At 33.7% G+C, this 16,477-nt stretch overlaps 2 protein-coding genes across 3 annotated transcripts; one reads left to right on the forward strand and one right to left on the reverse strand.

Annotated features, from left to right (window-relative positions):
- The first annotated feature begins 1,894 nt into the window (after positions 1-1,894).
- On the forward strand, positions 1,895-5,827 carry LOC127854074 (uncharacterized). Its single transcript, XM_052389012.1, has 4 exons — positions 1,895-2,307; positions 2,714-2,786; positions 4,648-4,765; positions 5,571-5,827. Exons 1-4 carry the CDS (start codon positions 2,247-2,249, stop codon positions 5,679-5,681), a joined length of 363 nt encoding a protein of 120 aa, XP_052244972.1. The 5' UTR covers positions 1,895-2,246; the 3' UTR covers positions 5,682-5,827.
- Positions 4,752-8,633, reverse strand: LOC127854072 (putative nuclease HARBI1). 2 transcript variants are annotated; one of them, XR_008036906.1, is made up of 4 exons: positions 7,661-7,693; positions 7,218-7,353; positions 6,570-6,720; positions 4,752-6,050 (listed from the first exon to the last, which is right to left on the reverse strand). XR_008036906.1 is itself a non-coding variant. In XM_052389011.1 (4 exons), exons 1-4 carry the CDS (start codon positions 8,380-8,382, stop codon positions 5,970-5,972), a joined length of 897 nt encoding a protein of 298 aa, XP_052244971.1. In that variant the 5' UTR covers positions 8,383-8,633; the 3' UTR covers positions 4,752-5,969. The 2 variants fall into 2 exon arrangements, 1 of the variants encoding a protein (XP_052244971.1); XM_052389011.1 differs by lacking the exon at positions 7,661-7,693 and adding an exon at positions 7,854-8,633.
- Positions 8,634-16,477: the final 7,844 nt, after the last annotated feature.

Consider the following 16,477-nt stretch of genomic DNA (forward strand, 5'->3'; position numbering starts at 1 on the left):
CCTGACAGAAAGGCCCAGATAATTGCCACAATCCATTCTAGTTGCCTGAAATAACATAAAACATATTTTTACAAACTATCAACATCAAACCAACTCATAAATGTCCCTATCTTTAAATGTCCGAATTTAACATATCCGAAATATAGTACATCGAGTGAATGTTTTATATTTAATTCAGAAATTGTTGTTATCTTAATCAATTTATATCCTTCCAAGAACATTACAATAATGAATCTATTAAACAGAAATGCTCACAAATACCTGTTGAAACAAGTTTTTATTTGTTGATGTGGAGGAATTAAATGCTTTTGCCAGCCCCATGGTTTTGATTTTAACAAAGAAATAGCGGCCCTAATAATCATTATAATTATTGATCGTCGTGACAGTTTGTCCCCGTGTTACTTAACTTATTGCTCAATATCATAAAGGAGCCGTTAATCCGATAATAACCCCCATAAAACTTGACAATAGCAGTAAAATCACCGTTTGTAACACTTACACGCTTCTGTGATTTCTAATGCACTCTGCACTGTAGGTCGCTTACATCATCGTAAATCAATATTTACAACTGACAGACGTTGGCCGCTGATGCTCGGTCGCGTGCTTTCGACTCGCAGTACATTTTCGGATAGGATTTTACCGATTTTTTGAAATTCGCCACTTTTAAAAAATTGGAGCCACATATAAAAATTTAGCGCCATTTGGCGCCAATGGCGATCGACAGCGGAACCCCTGACTTGATTAATGACAATTCTATAATTTGAGCCAGGTCACATGAAAAGCGCAGTCCAATCAGTAATGACAGTATCCAATTGTTATTGTCAGAAAACCGCTTTAAAGAAAACAGCTTTACTAAATTACTAACAATGATTTTAATTTCTGATTGTTTAATTTCTGATTAAACAAATAAGACGTAACTCTACAAGAATTTAACTACAAATGCAATTGTTCATCAAACTGTTAACGATAAAAACTTTATTTTAGTGAGCAATCAGTGTTGGATATTGGTGAACAAAACATCAAAATAAAACATCTAATGTATCAACTGAAATTTAATGCGAGTTCGATAAACCGCTTATACCCCCCCCAAATCCCCGCAGTTCGCTAGTTAATTTTCGCGAGTAAAACAAATTAGTTCCAATTATCAAAAGGTACCCCATGTTTGTTATTATTGATCATATAAAGATATTTACCCTTAAGATTATTATGTTTTATGTAATATTGCTTAATAAGTTAATATATTTTCGAGCATAAAACATTTGAAAAGAGAGAGAGACAGGAAAGGACGGAGAGAGCGAGCGGACGGACGAACGTTCTAACAAGAGGCACATTATGGTGTTATTCCTTTGATGTTTCTTTGATCTTTTTAACCCCACTAGTATATGTTAATCCCGTAAGAGCGATTATTTATGGAATGAACCTCATTGTGTCAAGTGTACAGAAAACCGGACATAAAGAACCCCCTATTGTAGCTCTGGTATGTACGGACAGACACTGACAGAGACAGACACATAGGAGAGAAGCAGTGTGAGAGAGATTCATGACATGTATGCGCGAGCCGTAAGTTAATAACCTACCTTAAGTGAGTTACGCGACTTGCAAACAAACTGTACGTCGTACTTAATATTCAATACGATATATACAGTTTATCCATGACGTGAAACTTTAAATGACCTGTAAAGTAAAACACATACTAGGAAGTCATTAATGAGTATAGCATCGTTAAGATAACATTACCGTTAAGCTTTACCTCTGCTAAGTACCCTAACGCAGCGTAATTTAATCAGCCGTTAACTTCATGTTGCTCAACAAGTTTTAACGCTAGCGTTAATTAACGCAGCGTTAAGACTTTAACATCCATGTTAAATCACACAATCCATTCCAAATTTCCACTTCCTGTTCCTGTTATCCAATTCCAAAATGGCATCCCAAGCAGACGCATCTTCAGTGACTTCACCTGAAATTAAAAGAAAGAAAAGGAGCATTAACTTTAGCAATACAGAAATATTGAAATTGGAAGAGCTGGTTAAAGATGAGAAAACATTTTCAATATTAACTAATAAATTTTCAAACACTGTAAATAATAAAATGAAAAAAGATATGTGGACGAAAATTGCTGAAGTAATTTCTGCACAAGGAATTGCAGTTAGAACTGCGGATGAATGTAGTAATAAATGGCAGAACTTGAAAAGAGAGAGCAAGGCAGCAGTTACCAGTGAAAAGTTAGAAAAGTTCGGATCGCCGAAATGTATAAAGATTCGGCATCGTTCAATGGGATTATTGGAGGATTGGACAGCGATGAAGCTGGTTTGTTCTAACAATCTTTTTTTTTTAATATTTCATTTAAAAACTACCAATTGAAACAATTAATAAAAAGTAAATAATGAAATGTCAACGGCCGTCTGCTTTAATATATGCTATTTATAGTAACAGGGTTTTTCCCATGTTCAACTCTGTTTAAACCAACAATTAAGTCAAGCTTTATTGATGTGATATTTCAAACTGCATACAAACATTCACAAATCATAATGCAACAATAATACTCACCATTTCATGTGAAATTATGTCCAATAAGTATCCAATTTCTCACAATGACACTCGCTTAGACACATGGCATTGCGCCACTTGCGGGTTACAGTATGAGTTTTATTTTCACCGTCGTGAGCTGCAGAGGTTACACACAATTCTGATGTTGTTGTGTTTATTTTTACAGATGGTCGTCACTTTCTGTCCAACACCACAGTTGCGCCCCCTGTGGGAACAGTTGGACAAACGGAGCAGTCAAGGTATATAAAATAATGTTTCTAAAATTATAATAACACAAATACAACTATATATGGAGCAGTAAAGGAAAGAATAAAGTATTGATAAAATAACACAAATACTAATAAAGTTACTGCTAATTTTAGTATTTACTTTTACTAATAAAATTTACCACTTCTAGTAGTTTTGACTTTAACTAATTGTAGTTAATGCTACTAAAAGTAGTTACTAATATAATGGCTAGTTACTTAAGTAGTAGTTGCTGCCTCTCCAACCACACTTCTTCTACTATCAGTATTTACTATTATTATTAACCAGGTTTTCCGAAGGAAAAAACTGGTTATTAGATTGGCGAATGCGGGCGGGCTGGCTGGCTGGCGGGCTGGCTGGCGGGCTGGCTGGCGGGCTGGCGGAACAAGCTTGTCCGGGCCATAACTATGTCGTTCATTGTCAGATTTTAAAATCATTTGGCACATTTGTTCACCATCATTGGACGGTGTGTCGCGCGAAACAATTACGTCTATATCTCCAAGGTCAAGGTCACACTTTGAGTTCAAAGGTCAAAAATGGCCATAAATGAGCTTGTCCGAGCCATAACTATGTCGTTCATTGTCAGATTTTAAAATCATTTGGCACATTTGTTCACCATCATTGGACGGTGTGTCGCGCGAAATAATTACGTCGATAGCTCCAAGGTCAAGGTCACACTTTGAGTTCAAAGGTAAAAAATAGCCATAAATGAGCTTGTCTGGGCTATAACTATGTCATTCATTATGATATTTTAAAATCATTTGGCACATTTGTTCACCATCATGGGACGGTGTGTCGCACGAAAGAATCACGTCAATATCTCCAATGTCAAGGTCGCCACGACTAAAAATAGATTTATTTTAAAACAAACTTACAAAGGGGGTTAATTTTGTTTGTTCATTTAAAAAGTTCAGTTTGAGTTGTCTCCCTTTATCAGATTTTTTTTCACAATGAAAACCTGGTTTTGTGACAATTTTGTCCCTTGTTTGTGATAATTATATTACGTACTATTTAATGATCAAATGCTGTTAAGAATGCTGTATTTAAAATATTTGTAAACTCCATGTACTTCATCATACAATTTGCAATTTCTTTCCTTAAGTTTTAATCGGTGAGAAAGTATATATATATATAGTAATAACTACAATAAATAACAAATTCAATGATAGTCAAATTTTATTAGCCTTGTAACACAGCAAAATTAATTCAAATAATTCAAATAATATCATAATTGAATTACTAAATCGTACACGAAGTAATGTAAATCAAAAATATAAATTGATCATACATGCAATTTCATTTATGACAATTATAAGTCACGTGTTATAATTCGTAGAATATTCATGCAAACGCATTCAAAGCATACAGTAATACAAGCATTCCTTGCATTAAACATTATACAATATGTTAATAACAATTCAAGCTGAAAACAAATATTAAATATGTAAATAAACAGACAATGTCATAAATGCAAAGCACTTTACAAACAAAGATACAAAGCAAATTAGTAAGCAATAACAAATGATCAATTCTCTTATCACAATGACCTATTCTATAAAATGATTTACGCAAAACTACTTTTATTTGGAAGGGTGGAACTGGAAAATTCAAATTTTTGAACACTGGGTGTTCAACGCTTACAAAAAACAAGTATAAACAATCTTAAAAAACCCGTGCGGTCGAGTTTACAAATCAACCAATCATGAAAAAGGTTAACTTCACTCAGAAATCTATTTTAAGAAAGGTAAAGTAACAACTTTGAACCAGAGTATAATTGTGTTATACATTAAACATTTTAATTCAAGATTAAAATTAGCCTAGTGTTTATTGCATATGTAATTTTTTTAACTTCAGTGAGTGTTGTAATAAAGGTCCAGCAAAGAAGCAAAAGAAGTTTGCAACTAAGTCTGAAGAACTGCAGTACTGGCAGGTACAATACTTCATAGGGGAGGTGGAAAAGCAGGAACGGGAGGTAAGAATGTGATAACATTGTGGCATTATTTATTCCATATTATTATTCAAATATCATACTTTCAAATAAATGATAATTAGTGTATGTGAATACCCTGTTACATACTACCTCTGTTGAGAAAATGGCTCCTGACATGTTTTAAATATTTTTTATCAATTAACACAAAAATTTAAATAAAGTAAGTTATTCTTAGAAATGTACACCTTTGCCTTTACTAGCAAATTGAAATTAATGCAGTAAATTCTCCACTAGAGTAGACAGTGTTTACAAAGTGCGTGGGAATATTCCTGACCTATATTTAAATACATCTGTTCAATCAGCTGATGGCTGACCTAGTTCTCAGCCAAATGTGAACAGAATGGAACTCTATAATTATGCACAGGGAAAATATGCAAAATTATTTAACTTAGAATGTTGAATCTAAGTACATACAATAATTGCAATAACAAATCATAGATTTAAATAAAACATTTGCTAAAACAGTCTTTATTTACTGATAAAGGTATTGATCAATAATTATACTGCTATTGATTCAGTGACAACTGTTAACAGAATTTTCTGTATGAAACAGTATTACTGTAATACACTAGTGATTAACAGTATAAGAAAATATACACAATATGAAAATTCAAGCAATAACATTCACCAGGTCTACAAAAGAACTAATGTTAAATTGTTCAGACTGACTACTTATCTTACTGTACTGTTAATGCATAAAAAATCAAAATAATCTATGTTTGTATAAAGTTTCAGTTTTAATTACTTGTTAAGAACCAGTCTTTAAGAATGCAATATTATGTTTCAGAAACAACTACTTGATATAAGGATTCGAATGCTGCTGAAAGAGGAAATGAGACGTGACCAGAACGTTGTAGATGAGATCATCAATGGAAAATTTTTCGAGGACGAAATATAATGGTTATATTGACTTAGTTGCCTCAGTGCTTTATTGAATACAAATTGATTAACATTGATTATTTTAAATGAATATAAAAAAAGTGTTTTTTAGCAATAATTGTGTTATATTATACCCTATATATTTAATGTCCTTACATAAATTTGAGAAACAATGTTTTTCCATTATGTGAAATATCTCTTGACAATGTATTCACGTATGTGTGTCCCGCTTCCATTCCCGTTCATCGCAAGATTGAATACTGCATCATTATTGTCTTGATTTTCATCAGAATCCCCAATGTCAGGCTCATTGAGTTTTGATGCAAATATTGTGCAGTATCACACAAGCTGTTGTTATCTTGCAAATCTTTGCAGGCTTCAATCTAACCTGCAAATATTGAAATTATATAACAGGTTTATATAACAGGTATGGGCATATTAAATATAGAAACATTTAATGATTTCTAGGTTAAATATGTAATGAACATTTACTAATTGTTATGCCCCCTTTAAAAAAGGGGTATATTGTTTTTGGCCTGTCTGTCTGTCTGTCATTCTGTCTGTCTGTCTGTCAAAAACTTTAAGAAATCTTTAAGTTTTGTCATAACTTTTGCAATATTGAAGATAGCAACTTGATATTTGGCATGCATGTGTATCTCATGGAGCTGCACATTTTGAATGGTGAAAGGTCAAGGTCATCCTTCAAGGTCAAAGGTCAAATATATTTTGTATTATTTTAAAAATGTCAACTGTTAAAAAAATTAGAAATCAAAGTAATTTAAATGCAATAAAAAAGGAAATATACAAATGCATAGTATTATTGTTAGATGGCAAATGTACATATTCACTGTATGTTAATTTGGTTGAAAAGTGTATGTCCTACCCACTTTGCTTCATTAAAAAATACCTCAGAGTGTAGAACAGCAAATCTACGCTTGAGTCTCCCAAAGCTTCTTTCAATGACTGCACGTGTCCGGGTTTGGGCCTGCTGATACCTTTCCTTTGCCACCGAATCCGTCGCCAGGAAAGGAGTCATCATATACACTTTGCATTGGTAACTGAAAGTGGTGAAAGTTTATATTTGTTCAGTGCTTTTGAACAGACACCATTACTATTTGCATATGTCCATTTCATTAAAATAAGATTTAATATGGGAATGTTACATTTGAATTGTATGAAAACCATATTAGTATTGTTTAAAACTATTGTGAGGTATTTTGAAAGAATCAGCCGTGCGGTAAGCCAGATTGCTATGATTTTGTTGTGTCTGTCAGGGATTCGAGATCCGCAGCGGGCGCAATTTTCCTTTGGGGTGACTTATATGAGGCCAGATGTTATAGGTAGGAATATCAGGAAGTCTGCGTCAAAGTTAAATTGCAGGAGGCGTTAATTGTGCGTGAGTCAGAAAGATCAGCTCAGTTGGTAAAGCAAGTTGCAAACTCGAGCCCCGCACTAGATGAAATTTTATTTCTGTGATAACTTAAAACTATTCTATCCTAGTTTCCATTGAATATACACCAATAAGTTTTATTTAGCTAAAACAAGTTTAACATACCCACTATCTCCTAACAGCACACCATCTGCAAAGTTTGTATGCTCCCGCTCCAGCTTTGCACAGAGACCCGACGTCCTGAAGATGTGGCTGTCATGGCATGACCCTGGCCAACTGGCATTGACACTTGTAAATTTCCCTGTATCACACACAAACTATAAATGAACACGAAGGCTTTGTATTTGAGTGTGACACCTTAAAGTTATTTAAGATGAGGCATAATTTATCCCTTTCGAAACCCGTTTTAACTAACGACCGTTTTGACTCTTAAAATGCTGCAATAAATTATCTCCCATGTTTTTAATATTACCATTAAAACCTTGCACCAAAAAATAAACGTTCAAACATTTGATAAAGAAAAATAATAACAGGTAAGTTGTACATGTAAAACTTATTTTACATATTAAATAATCAGATACAAATTTATAATATCCTTAGTATTTTACTTGATTAATTTAGATATCTCACTGCTAACAATGCTTACAAAACATTTCATATGAACGCTGATTTTGCAAATAAAAATCTACAAGTACAAACAAATAAGCACATGATCTAAATGCATTTATTTATTCATTTCAGATGATATATATATATATATATATATGTGCAATGGAAAGAATAAAACAGCATTAAGTTTACCTTGATGATCACAGACAGCTTGGACATTTATGCTGTGAAAGCCTTTCCGATTGACATATGAAGCTTCATCATCATGAGATGCCTGAATGCGGATGTGTATTCCATCTATGCAGCCAATTACATTCGGGAATCCAGCAACTGCATAAAAGCCTTGTTTAACTCTTTCCTTCTCCACTGGTGATGGCCACACAACGAACTCGTGCAAGTGCTTGATGATGGCATCCGTTACATTTTCAACAACTCTAGATACCGTACATTTGTGGAATCCTAGAGTGTCTCCAATGACTGAATAAAATGCTCCAGTACCAAAAAATCTCAATGTTATGAGGATTTGTTGGAATGATGTCAGCGCATGGTTTCTGTTTGTTTGCCGTTGCAAATCGTCCTTAAGAAGATTTTCCAAGAAAGAGACTCCATTCTTAGAAAAACGATAACGTGCAATAAACTCTTCACTAGTTAATTCATCAAGATGATGTGACAGTCGAAATTCCTTTGGTTTCCTAAATGGCAGAACAGCTATAGCAGCCATTTTGAAACCTAGCGTTAACTGTTTAATTGTGCTTTAAACCTCAATTAAAGTTAACGGCAGAAACTGGCGTTAAACTGGCCGTTAAAAGCCAGCGTTATTTTGAGCAACCCAATGTTAACGCTAACGCTGATTTTAACAGGCCCAATATCATTTAACGGTCCGTAAAGACTTAACGATGCTTTGAGCAACTGGGCCCATATCTATATAATTTAAATGCAATCTTGACGATTTATCTCAATATTCGTTTTACTCTATTGGAAAGTACGCCTTAGTTTTAAATTTATATAATTGGCTGAAATCTGGCTTAATATATTCGTTCAAGGCTTGGGGCTTCATCAGATGAAAAATGCGTGTTATCTATGCAAATACACATAAGAAGAAGGCGTGGATTTGGTTTTAAAAATAAATGTTTACATTTGCATATATCACTACCAAAAAGAACGAAAAAAAACACACATTTACACACGTGCATTGTCCAAGATGTTTGCAAAGCTGTCAACTTGAAGTCATGTATAATAGATCCAAATTTAGTTCCCATTTATGAAAGTCTACCGCCCATAATTGGAACTATAGGTGCACAATATTATTATACATGTTTAGTTTGCCTACAGGACGTATATTTTTACTTGTATGAATCAATTGCTTTACATTTACAATGATTTTCAAACAATAAAAAAGATACAAATTAGCTGGAAATTAACTTAGCTTCAGAGCGGATATCATTATAAAATCTCAAAGTTCAATGAAAATGATCTACAATGCGTCAGAGTGGGCATAAATCAGCTGTAATAGTGAGCTTTTAAGTTTATTAATGAACTTCACACATGTCATATCTAGACATTTTTGTACAGCACCATGTCATATCATTTTTTCATCAACACGTTGTATGTAAAGTTGAATTTTTCCACCAATACGAACTTTTTTAAGAAACCCTGGCGGATATATTACTCGGGGACATTGATTAATATAATTGTCGGTGAACAAACTTTTTCACTGGCATACCTTTAAAGAAATTTGTAAATAAAGTGCTAAATATGGGACAAATCCCTGCATCGTCGACTTTAAATAGCCATATTTCAATAAATCCTGAATATTAATAACCAGGATTTTTCTAACATACATGGTAATACCTCCTTTGCATGTACCAAAATATATTTTATTTCAAAAATGCCTTTAAACAATTATAGAACTGGATTTACTTACCCTACCGAAATTCTTTGAAATATATCGGCTACATCTCCTAGCATGTCCAACTTCTCACAGCATGTCGGGTTTCCGGGAGTGATATCATGTATCGCTTCGTGTGCCGCGCAAAATATCTTGCGTCGCTTCGTGTTTCGAACGTCGCCCTTTGAACGCGAGACACGACGCACGAAGCGATACACGAACTATTTCGCGACAGTCGCGGCGACGCACGAAAGTTTGCGCGACAGTAGCGGCGATGCACGATATTTTGCGCGACAGTCGCGGCGATTCACGATATATTTAAGACGCTATATCGCCTTTTGGGCTACCTACACAAGGGCGATATTTCGTGGTATATTTTCGCGCGTCGATTCGTGTATCGCGCAAAATATCGTGCGTCGCCGCGACTGTCGCACAAAATATCTTGTATCGCTTCGTGTGTCGTGTGTCGCCCTTGATGAAAGAATGGCGAGATTATACATGGCATTATCCGGATTCCGTAGAAAAGCGGAAAGGAAAGCGTTGTTAGTAAATACAAACATGGTATTGTATTAATATAACTAGAAAAAAATCTTTTCACACAATACTGACGTTAACATTTGCAATGCTTGTTGATCATCAAAGTTATTCAAAACATTGAGATTACTTTATATGTTTAATAAAATTGAATCGGCTAAGTTAAATTCTGATTGTCTAGATTTATATTAATGACTGGGGACTTACACTGTTGAACATCCAATGAATATGATTTTATAATCGTTGACAAGTATTTAGATTATTTGCAACCAATGATAACGCAAGTTAATGATTATAATTTACAACGAAATTCCACAGGTAAAGTTACTGATTCTGCTTATATAATTATTTATACAACTCTGTAATGAAACTTACTTTCATACAGCAAAAGGCAGATAGAGACTGACGAAGTGGGTGGATACACCTTTTGCTTTAGTAGTTTTAGAGTCGCGGCCTATCTTCTACTAAACACGGACGTTTAATTTTATTCAGAACTCTTGTGTACATGATTTCGACGCATTTTCATATCATGTATGCCTATATGTAAACATAAAACTTCTTTAGATAGTGATATAAATGTATGACATGAGTAATCTAATGAAAAAGACACGAAACGTTTTTTTTAGTTGTTGTCACTGACAAAATCCCACTTTTACAAAATTAAACGATCGTGTGTGAGTATTTCAAAGTTGATGAGGCTGCATTATGGGTGGCCTCGGAGTGTGACCCAGCACTTCTATATAATGTACTTACTACACTCACGAAAATCGTGAACGGATTTTGAATTATAGCTGCAATTTCGTGCTTTTTCTATTATTTTTTTTTTCAGAAAGATTTTCAATTTTTGTGTTCTATTGTGTTATTAGGGGAAACCAGAGAACCTGGGAAACCCCCAGCATTCCGGTTAGGTGACCACCAACCAAAATAACATGCTTCATGCAACGGGGAAAAAAGACTACTCAGCAAAACTCAACAATGAAATAACCGTTTCATTGAGCCCATTCAGAATTTCAACGAGTTATTGTTAGCTATGGTAAAACCCATTTTTTGTCATCCGATAAACTGTGTTTATAATCGTACAACGAAACGAACAAAGCAAACAAAAACATGTTTAAAAAATAATGTAATGATGAAAGAAATAATTGTAAAAGTTTTTGCAATATTTACTGCAGGGTTAATTTTGTTAAATATGCACTATTTGGTCTATGCAATTCAAAATATAGCAAAACGAAAAGAAAAGCTCGCGCTTTATATATAAAAAAATAAAATAAAAAAATTGAACTATAACAATATCGCGTTACAAAATCCGCGCTTCTTCTGAAAAATCAACGACGCGAAAAATAATGATACATAATAATACACATTTTTAAATTGTTAATTTGCTCTCCATGTGCCTTAATGTATGATAATAAGTACAAAATCAAACAAACTTTTGCAAATCTACTAAATTTAACGAGTTTTTGTTTTAAAAATTTACAAAACACTTATGCTGTGTTCTTTGTTTAAATCTCTGACAATTATAATAAAAATCGTCATTCTACCTAAGGATCCCATAATTTAATACATGTACGTTTATAATATAGATTCGGTTCAAGGGAGTTTATCCACTTTTATCTGGCTTATTCGTTTTTAGTAGAGTTATGTTTCTTAGCTGATGAATCGGTGTTCTTATTTATAAATCTTAAAGGCCCGTAAATGGTGACAATCGGTAATTATTACCGATTTTAAAATATTTTGCATATTTTATTTATAAGAAGTTTTAGAAAAATCATATATATATGCTATTTGACATTACCATAAAACATGAGCAATAAAACTTGTTTCGAGCTCAAAATACAGTGTCCTCCAAGACAAGGGTTTTTACAAACAATCAGTTTATTTACATCGCTGTTTACTCATTCACGCAGATCGACTCCGAGCCGGTTTTCTGATAACAAATTTTGATTGGTCGGCACAAGACACTATGTATCACGTGACCAGGTAAAGGGTTGAGAGGCAAGACTTTCAAAACAAAAATGGACTCAAAAATGAAACATAATTAAACCAAGTATGCATGATGCAATTCCATGTTAAACAAAATATTGTACAACACAAAAATATCTAACCGTACTCATGTTCTTTTCTTTGTTTACGAGGATATTATGTTGTTTGTACTACGTCATCAATATATGCGTTCTTTTTACGAAAGAAGCCTCATGGAAGTCATGTCTCAAAATGTACTTAAAAGGAAGTCAGTACCACAACGGTGGGTTAAACCGTTTTTTGGAAATAAATAGTTATCAGAGATGAAAAGACGTCGATATTTTAGTTTTATCCCATTTTCATCGCGACATTGACGGTATAACACGTTGTGGAATATACTTGCTTGTATTCAACACTGTGGAATATACCTGTCGCGTGCACGGACTACTTTTTAAATGACGTCATGCGATATGCGCTAAAATTAGGTCGATATTGTTTGGTTCATTGATCGAATTTTAAGGTCACCCATTAGAAGAAAATGTGCATATTTTGCAGAAAAATATATATATGACATATTCACCAACAGAAATGTTTAAATAAAATTACACGATTTTTGTTTTGTTATTTTTTTATTTATATTTACCACTGAATGATTTTTCATAAGAAACAAAGTCGACAAAACTTAAGCTTCAAAAATATACGACCTTCAACACGGGGACCTATACAAACAAATTGTATAGGTCCCTGCTTCAACCTTTAAATCTAGTCATATGACATAATTTTTCGCCATCCGTATAATGAATCAGCTTGATGGCGTCATAAAATGACATACTTATTGCGTCATTTTCCCCATTTTTTTGACGATTTATTATAAACGCGACTTATTTCACATGTTTTCTACATGTACTGTATGTCGACATATCTGAATTGTCAATTGATCACATTTTCCTTATTTCGTGTAATGTGCATTGTTGATAACCAACCATATACTTTTGACATTTAACTTAAATATTAAGAATGTGCAACAAGCCATACACATATCGAACAGTTCATGAATAATCTGCTATGTTTTGCTTTCCTATTTAATTCACGTTAGGCATAGAGCTGTGTAAAGTATAAGATGGTAAAAATAGCACCACACTGGAATTGGGAACGTCTCATTTTGTACACGGGTATTTTCTACTCATTTATATGTTGTGTACTGGAATGTTTTCCATTCTTTGTGTATTTATATATTAAATTATTTTCTCGTACAATAAGGGCATTTACCATAGATAAATAAAACATTGTGCAAGTTTAAACATAATTATGTTTGTATGCAGAAATCTGCAAATGCAACCGAGTTTACCAACGGCTATTATTAGATAAACTGCTCCGGTTCATTTGAACAGCAGTAATGTAGAGTACATGACGTAGCGTGTGACGAAGAAGAAAGTTTATCGCGTTCATAAACTCATTTGAATAAAGTGATAGAATGGCATAAGGGTCTTTATTTTTTCAATATGCTGAAATAATTATTAAAGACCCTAGATGCAAAATCGTCCATTATTGAGTTAAATGGATTATCAGATGGATTTTAAAGGATAATTAAAGGTAAGATACTAGTTCTTACGTGTTTTGATTTTTGTTTGTACTTTTGTCGTTCCCTGTTCTCGGGGAAATGATTTTAACATGGGCGCCATTGATGCATCGGAACACACACGGCATATCCATAACATTATATAAAAAACACGTTCTGCGCGTCCTTAAATTCGTCGTCCGAAGTCGGAAAACGTATTGCCCTGTATATTTTGTCAAATAAAGTGTCAGTCGCTGCAATTGCCTGTTTACTCGTCAAAATTGTCAAGGTCGTCGATAGCTAAAGAAACGTCAGCGTACAGTTTATATAGTACTGACAGACCTGTACAAAGTAGCGCCAGTCAAAAATCATAAAAAGCGACATTTAAAGTTATGGTAGTCAGAACTAGGTCGTCGATGGTGTACATGTATAATGTTGACATCGACTGCATTTTGTCAGGAGCAATCGCCGCCATATTGGATTTTGATCATTTTCTTTCGAAAATAAAATGAATTATAGTAAAGTAAAATCTTCTTTTCGCGGTCGTTATGTGTTAAAATTCGCATACTGCGTAATATTGAATCGAGTCATATGGTGATATTTTTACTTGTTTTACAGTTTGTGTGTGAATTTTTTAAAGACTATTTGCGTACCAGAACAAATACATGTATATCACTACGCATGGTTACATTTGTTAGATTTTAAGCGCTTTTATGACTGAATTAAAATTATTATTAAGGTTATTAGATCTATTTATGTTAAATGTCACGTTGAAAAAATCAAATGGGATAAATAGAATACTAGGATTAGCGTTGAATACAGAGAAGTTTATGTTGCTCGGCTCGAACACCGAAAGCGCTCGCCAAGGCTCGCGCTTCCGGCGTTCTAAGCCTCGCAACATAAACTTCTCTGTATTCAACGCTAACCTAGTATTCTCTATATGTTTTACTGTATACGCTCGTCAATAATGTGTATTTTAAGAAAAAAAAGATATTTGTACATCCAATTTTTCGATCGAACGTCATGTAAGTAGACAATGGATTTGTTTTCCTTTACTAACTTATTTATCGAGAGCTCTACGATCTTGAAAATATAAACCGAGGGAAGCACACTCACTGTAGAGCCGAAATGAAGTAATCATCTAAAAGAAATATAAATATAAAGTGGCTTATCTGATGAAAATATCCGCTACTCATTAAAGAAAAACACTAAAACCCCTCCATCTAATTCTTAGAGGTAAGTTTCAAGTAACCTCACTTAAACCCGGTAAGCTCGCGAATACGCATGCCCCCTTTGATTATACATATGTGAAACTACATGTGAATCATACATGTCTGATTGTTAAATATACTGACATATCTAATCAATTCATAGAATGTGGGCTATTTTTAGCTCGGCAGTTTTCGGAGAAAGGTAGACGCACATTGATGAGTTTTACACGCCACACCCATTTTGGGGTCACTAGGTCAAAAGTAAAGGTCACTGTGACCTCTAAACAACAACACAAAATTCTGAAAGCTTTCCTTTCAAAACTGCACCCGCAGCCGAGTACCCGTTATGCGGTGCTCTTGTTTATACTATTATTATTAGCATAATAATCCACATGGTGTACGTAAGATACTCAATTTCAAGTGTTTATGCTATATACATGTATATTTACAGCATAATAGCTTATTGCTTCCATGTCACATAAATATTTTGTAAAACTGAGATTTTTTTTCCCACCACTGTCATGTATTATGTTATATATTATGTACACTACTTATTACTGTATTATCACTTTCTTTTTCACATTACCGTTTTTAACATGGATAAGACTGACAATGTACTATGTAGAAGTCATACTATATATCTGTTCTGTTGTGGTAATATTGAACAAAAGTTATATGGAATGACTGATACGAATATTGTAAAAGAAAAATACAAGATTATGATAGGACGTCCTTTCTATTGCATGTGCCTTCATGCGTGAATGCACGTAAGGCAGATCATAGAACTCACACAAACATAAATTGATATTATATATTAAGATTATATATTAAGATAAATTTATCTTACTAAAATAACACAAAATCCTTTAAACATGGACCACCTAAAATACCTGTGCACGTCATACGGAGTATTCCAATCAAGGCTTATAATAAGTATAATAAACGAACTCTCGGGTCTAAAAATATAATCACGGGTTTTCCGAATGAACCAAATGAGTCAATAAAATGTATTTATAACTATCGACGTCCATGAATGCTTGGTTTTCCAATAAAATCTGCACATATTAATGTGGCATTGTTAAAACATCATATCAAATGCATATTTCGGGTTATGGTAAGTTTTGCTCCCATCGAAGATTTATGTTAACATTGGCCTTCGGCCAGCGATCACATCACTGTCTTCGGTGCGCAATATTTACTATACCCTCTAAGTGTCCTATACTCTTAATATTTTGTAAAGAAATAAGTTTGCATGTAAAGACGATTGAAACAATTGTCGCTGCGGTGTAGTTTGAAATACTTTCCAGTCCTGTGAAGAACTCGTTTATATGAACATATAAAACTAAATCGTAAATTAATTACAATTTATCAACGTAGATGGTATTTATTGCTCGTTTAACTTGGGTACTTGGAAAGTGTGCAAGTACCCACTAGACACCGTTTTGTGTTTATCCAAGTATTGCCTCTTCTCCAAATAAGACATGTGCATAGTTTTTTTCAACTGTGTTACTGTGAATAATTTAAAGGTGTTAAAATTATTTAACGCTTTTCCTCGTTTGCCGGGGTGAATAGGATAGATTGTTTTGATTATTTAACAACATCATTTTGAGTCGGGTCATGATATGAAAAATATCCTATCAACCACCCCATTTTTTCTTATTTC

Source organism: Dreissena polymorpha, chromosome 12, assembly GCF_020536995.1.
Source record: "Dreissena polymorpha isolate Duluth1 chromosome 12, UMN_Dpol_1.0, whole genome shotgun sequence".
NCBI lineage: Eukaryota > Metazoa > Mollusca > Bivalvia > Myida > Dreissenidae > Dreissena > Dreissena polymorpha.

Excerpts from the sequence above, each read along its gene's own strand:
- LOC127854074 (XM_052389012.1), top strand. The coding sequence starts at position 2,247 with ATGTATAAAGATTCGGCATCGTTCAATGGGATTATTGGAGGATTGGAC. Across the intron at positions 2,787-4,647 it reads GGACAAACGGAGCAGTCAAG|TGAGTGTTGTAATAAAGGTC; the intron begins GTATATAAAATA and ends TTTTAACTTCAG. Across the intron at positions 4,766-5,570 it reads TGGAAAAGCAGGAACGGGAG|AAACAACTACTTGATATAAG; the intron begins GTAAGAATGTGA and ends ATTATGTTTCAG.
- LOC127854072 (XM_052389011.1), bottom strand. The coding sequence starts at position 8,382 with ATGGCTGCTATAGCTGTTCTGCCATTTAGGAAACCAAAGGAATTTCGA. Across the intron at positions 7,354-7,853 it reads AGCTGTCTGTGATCATCAAG|GGAAATTTACAAGTGTCAAT; the intron begins GTAAACTTAATG and ends TGTGTGATACAG. Across the intron at positions 6,051-6,569 it reads TTGCTGTTCTACACTCTGAG|GTTAGATTGAAGCCTGCAAA; the intron begins GTATTTTTTAAT and ends CAATATTTGCAG.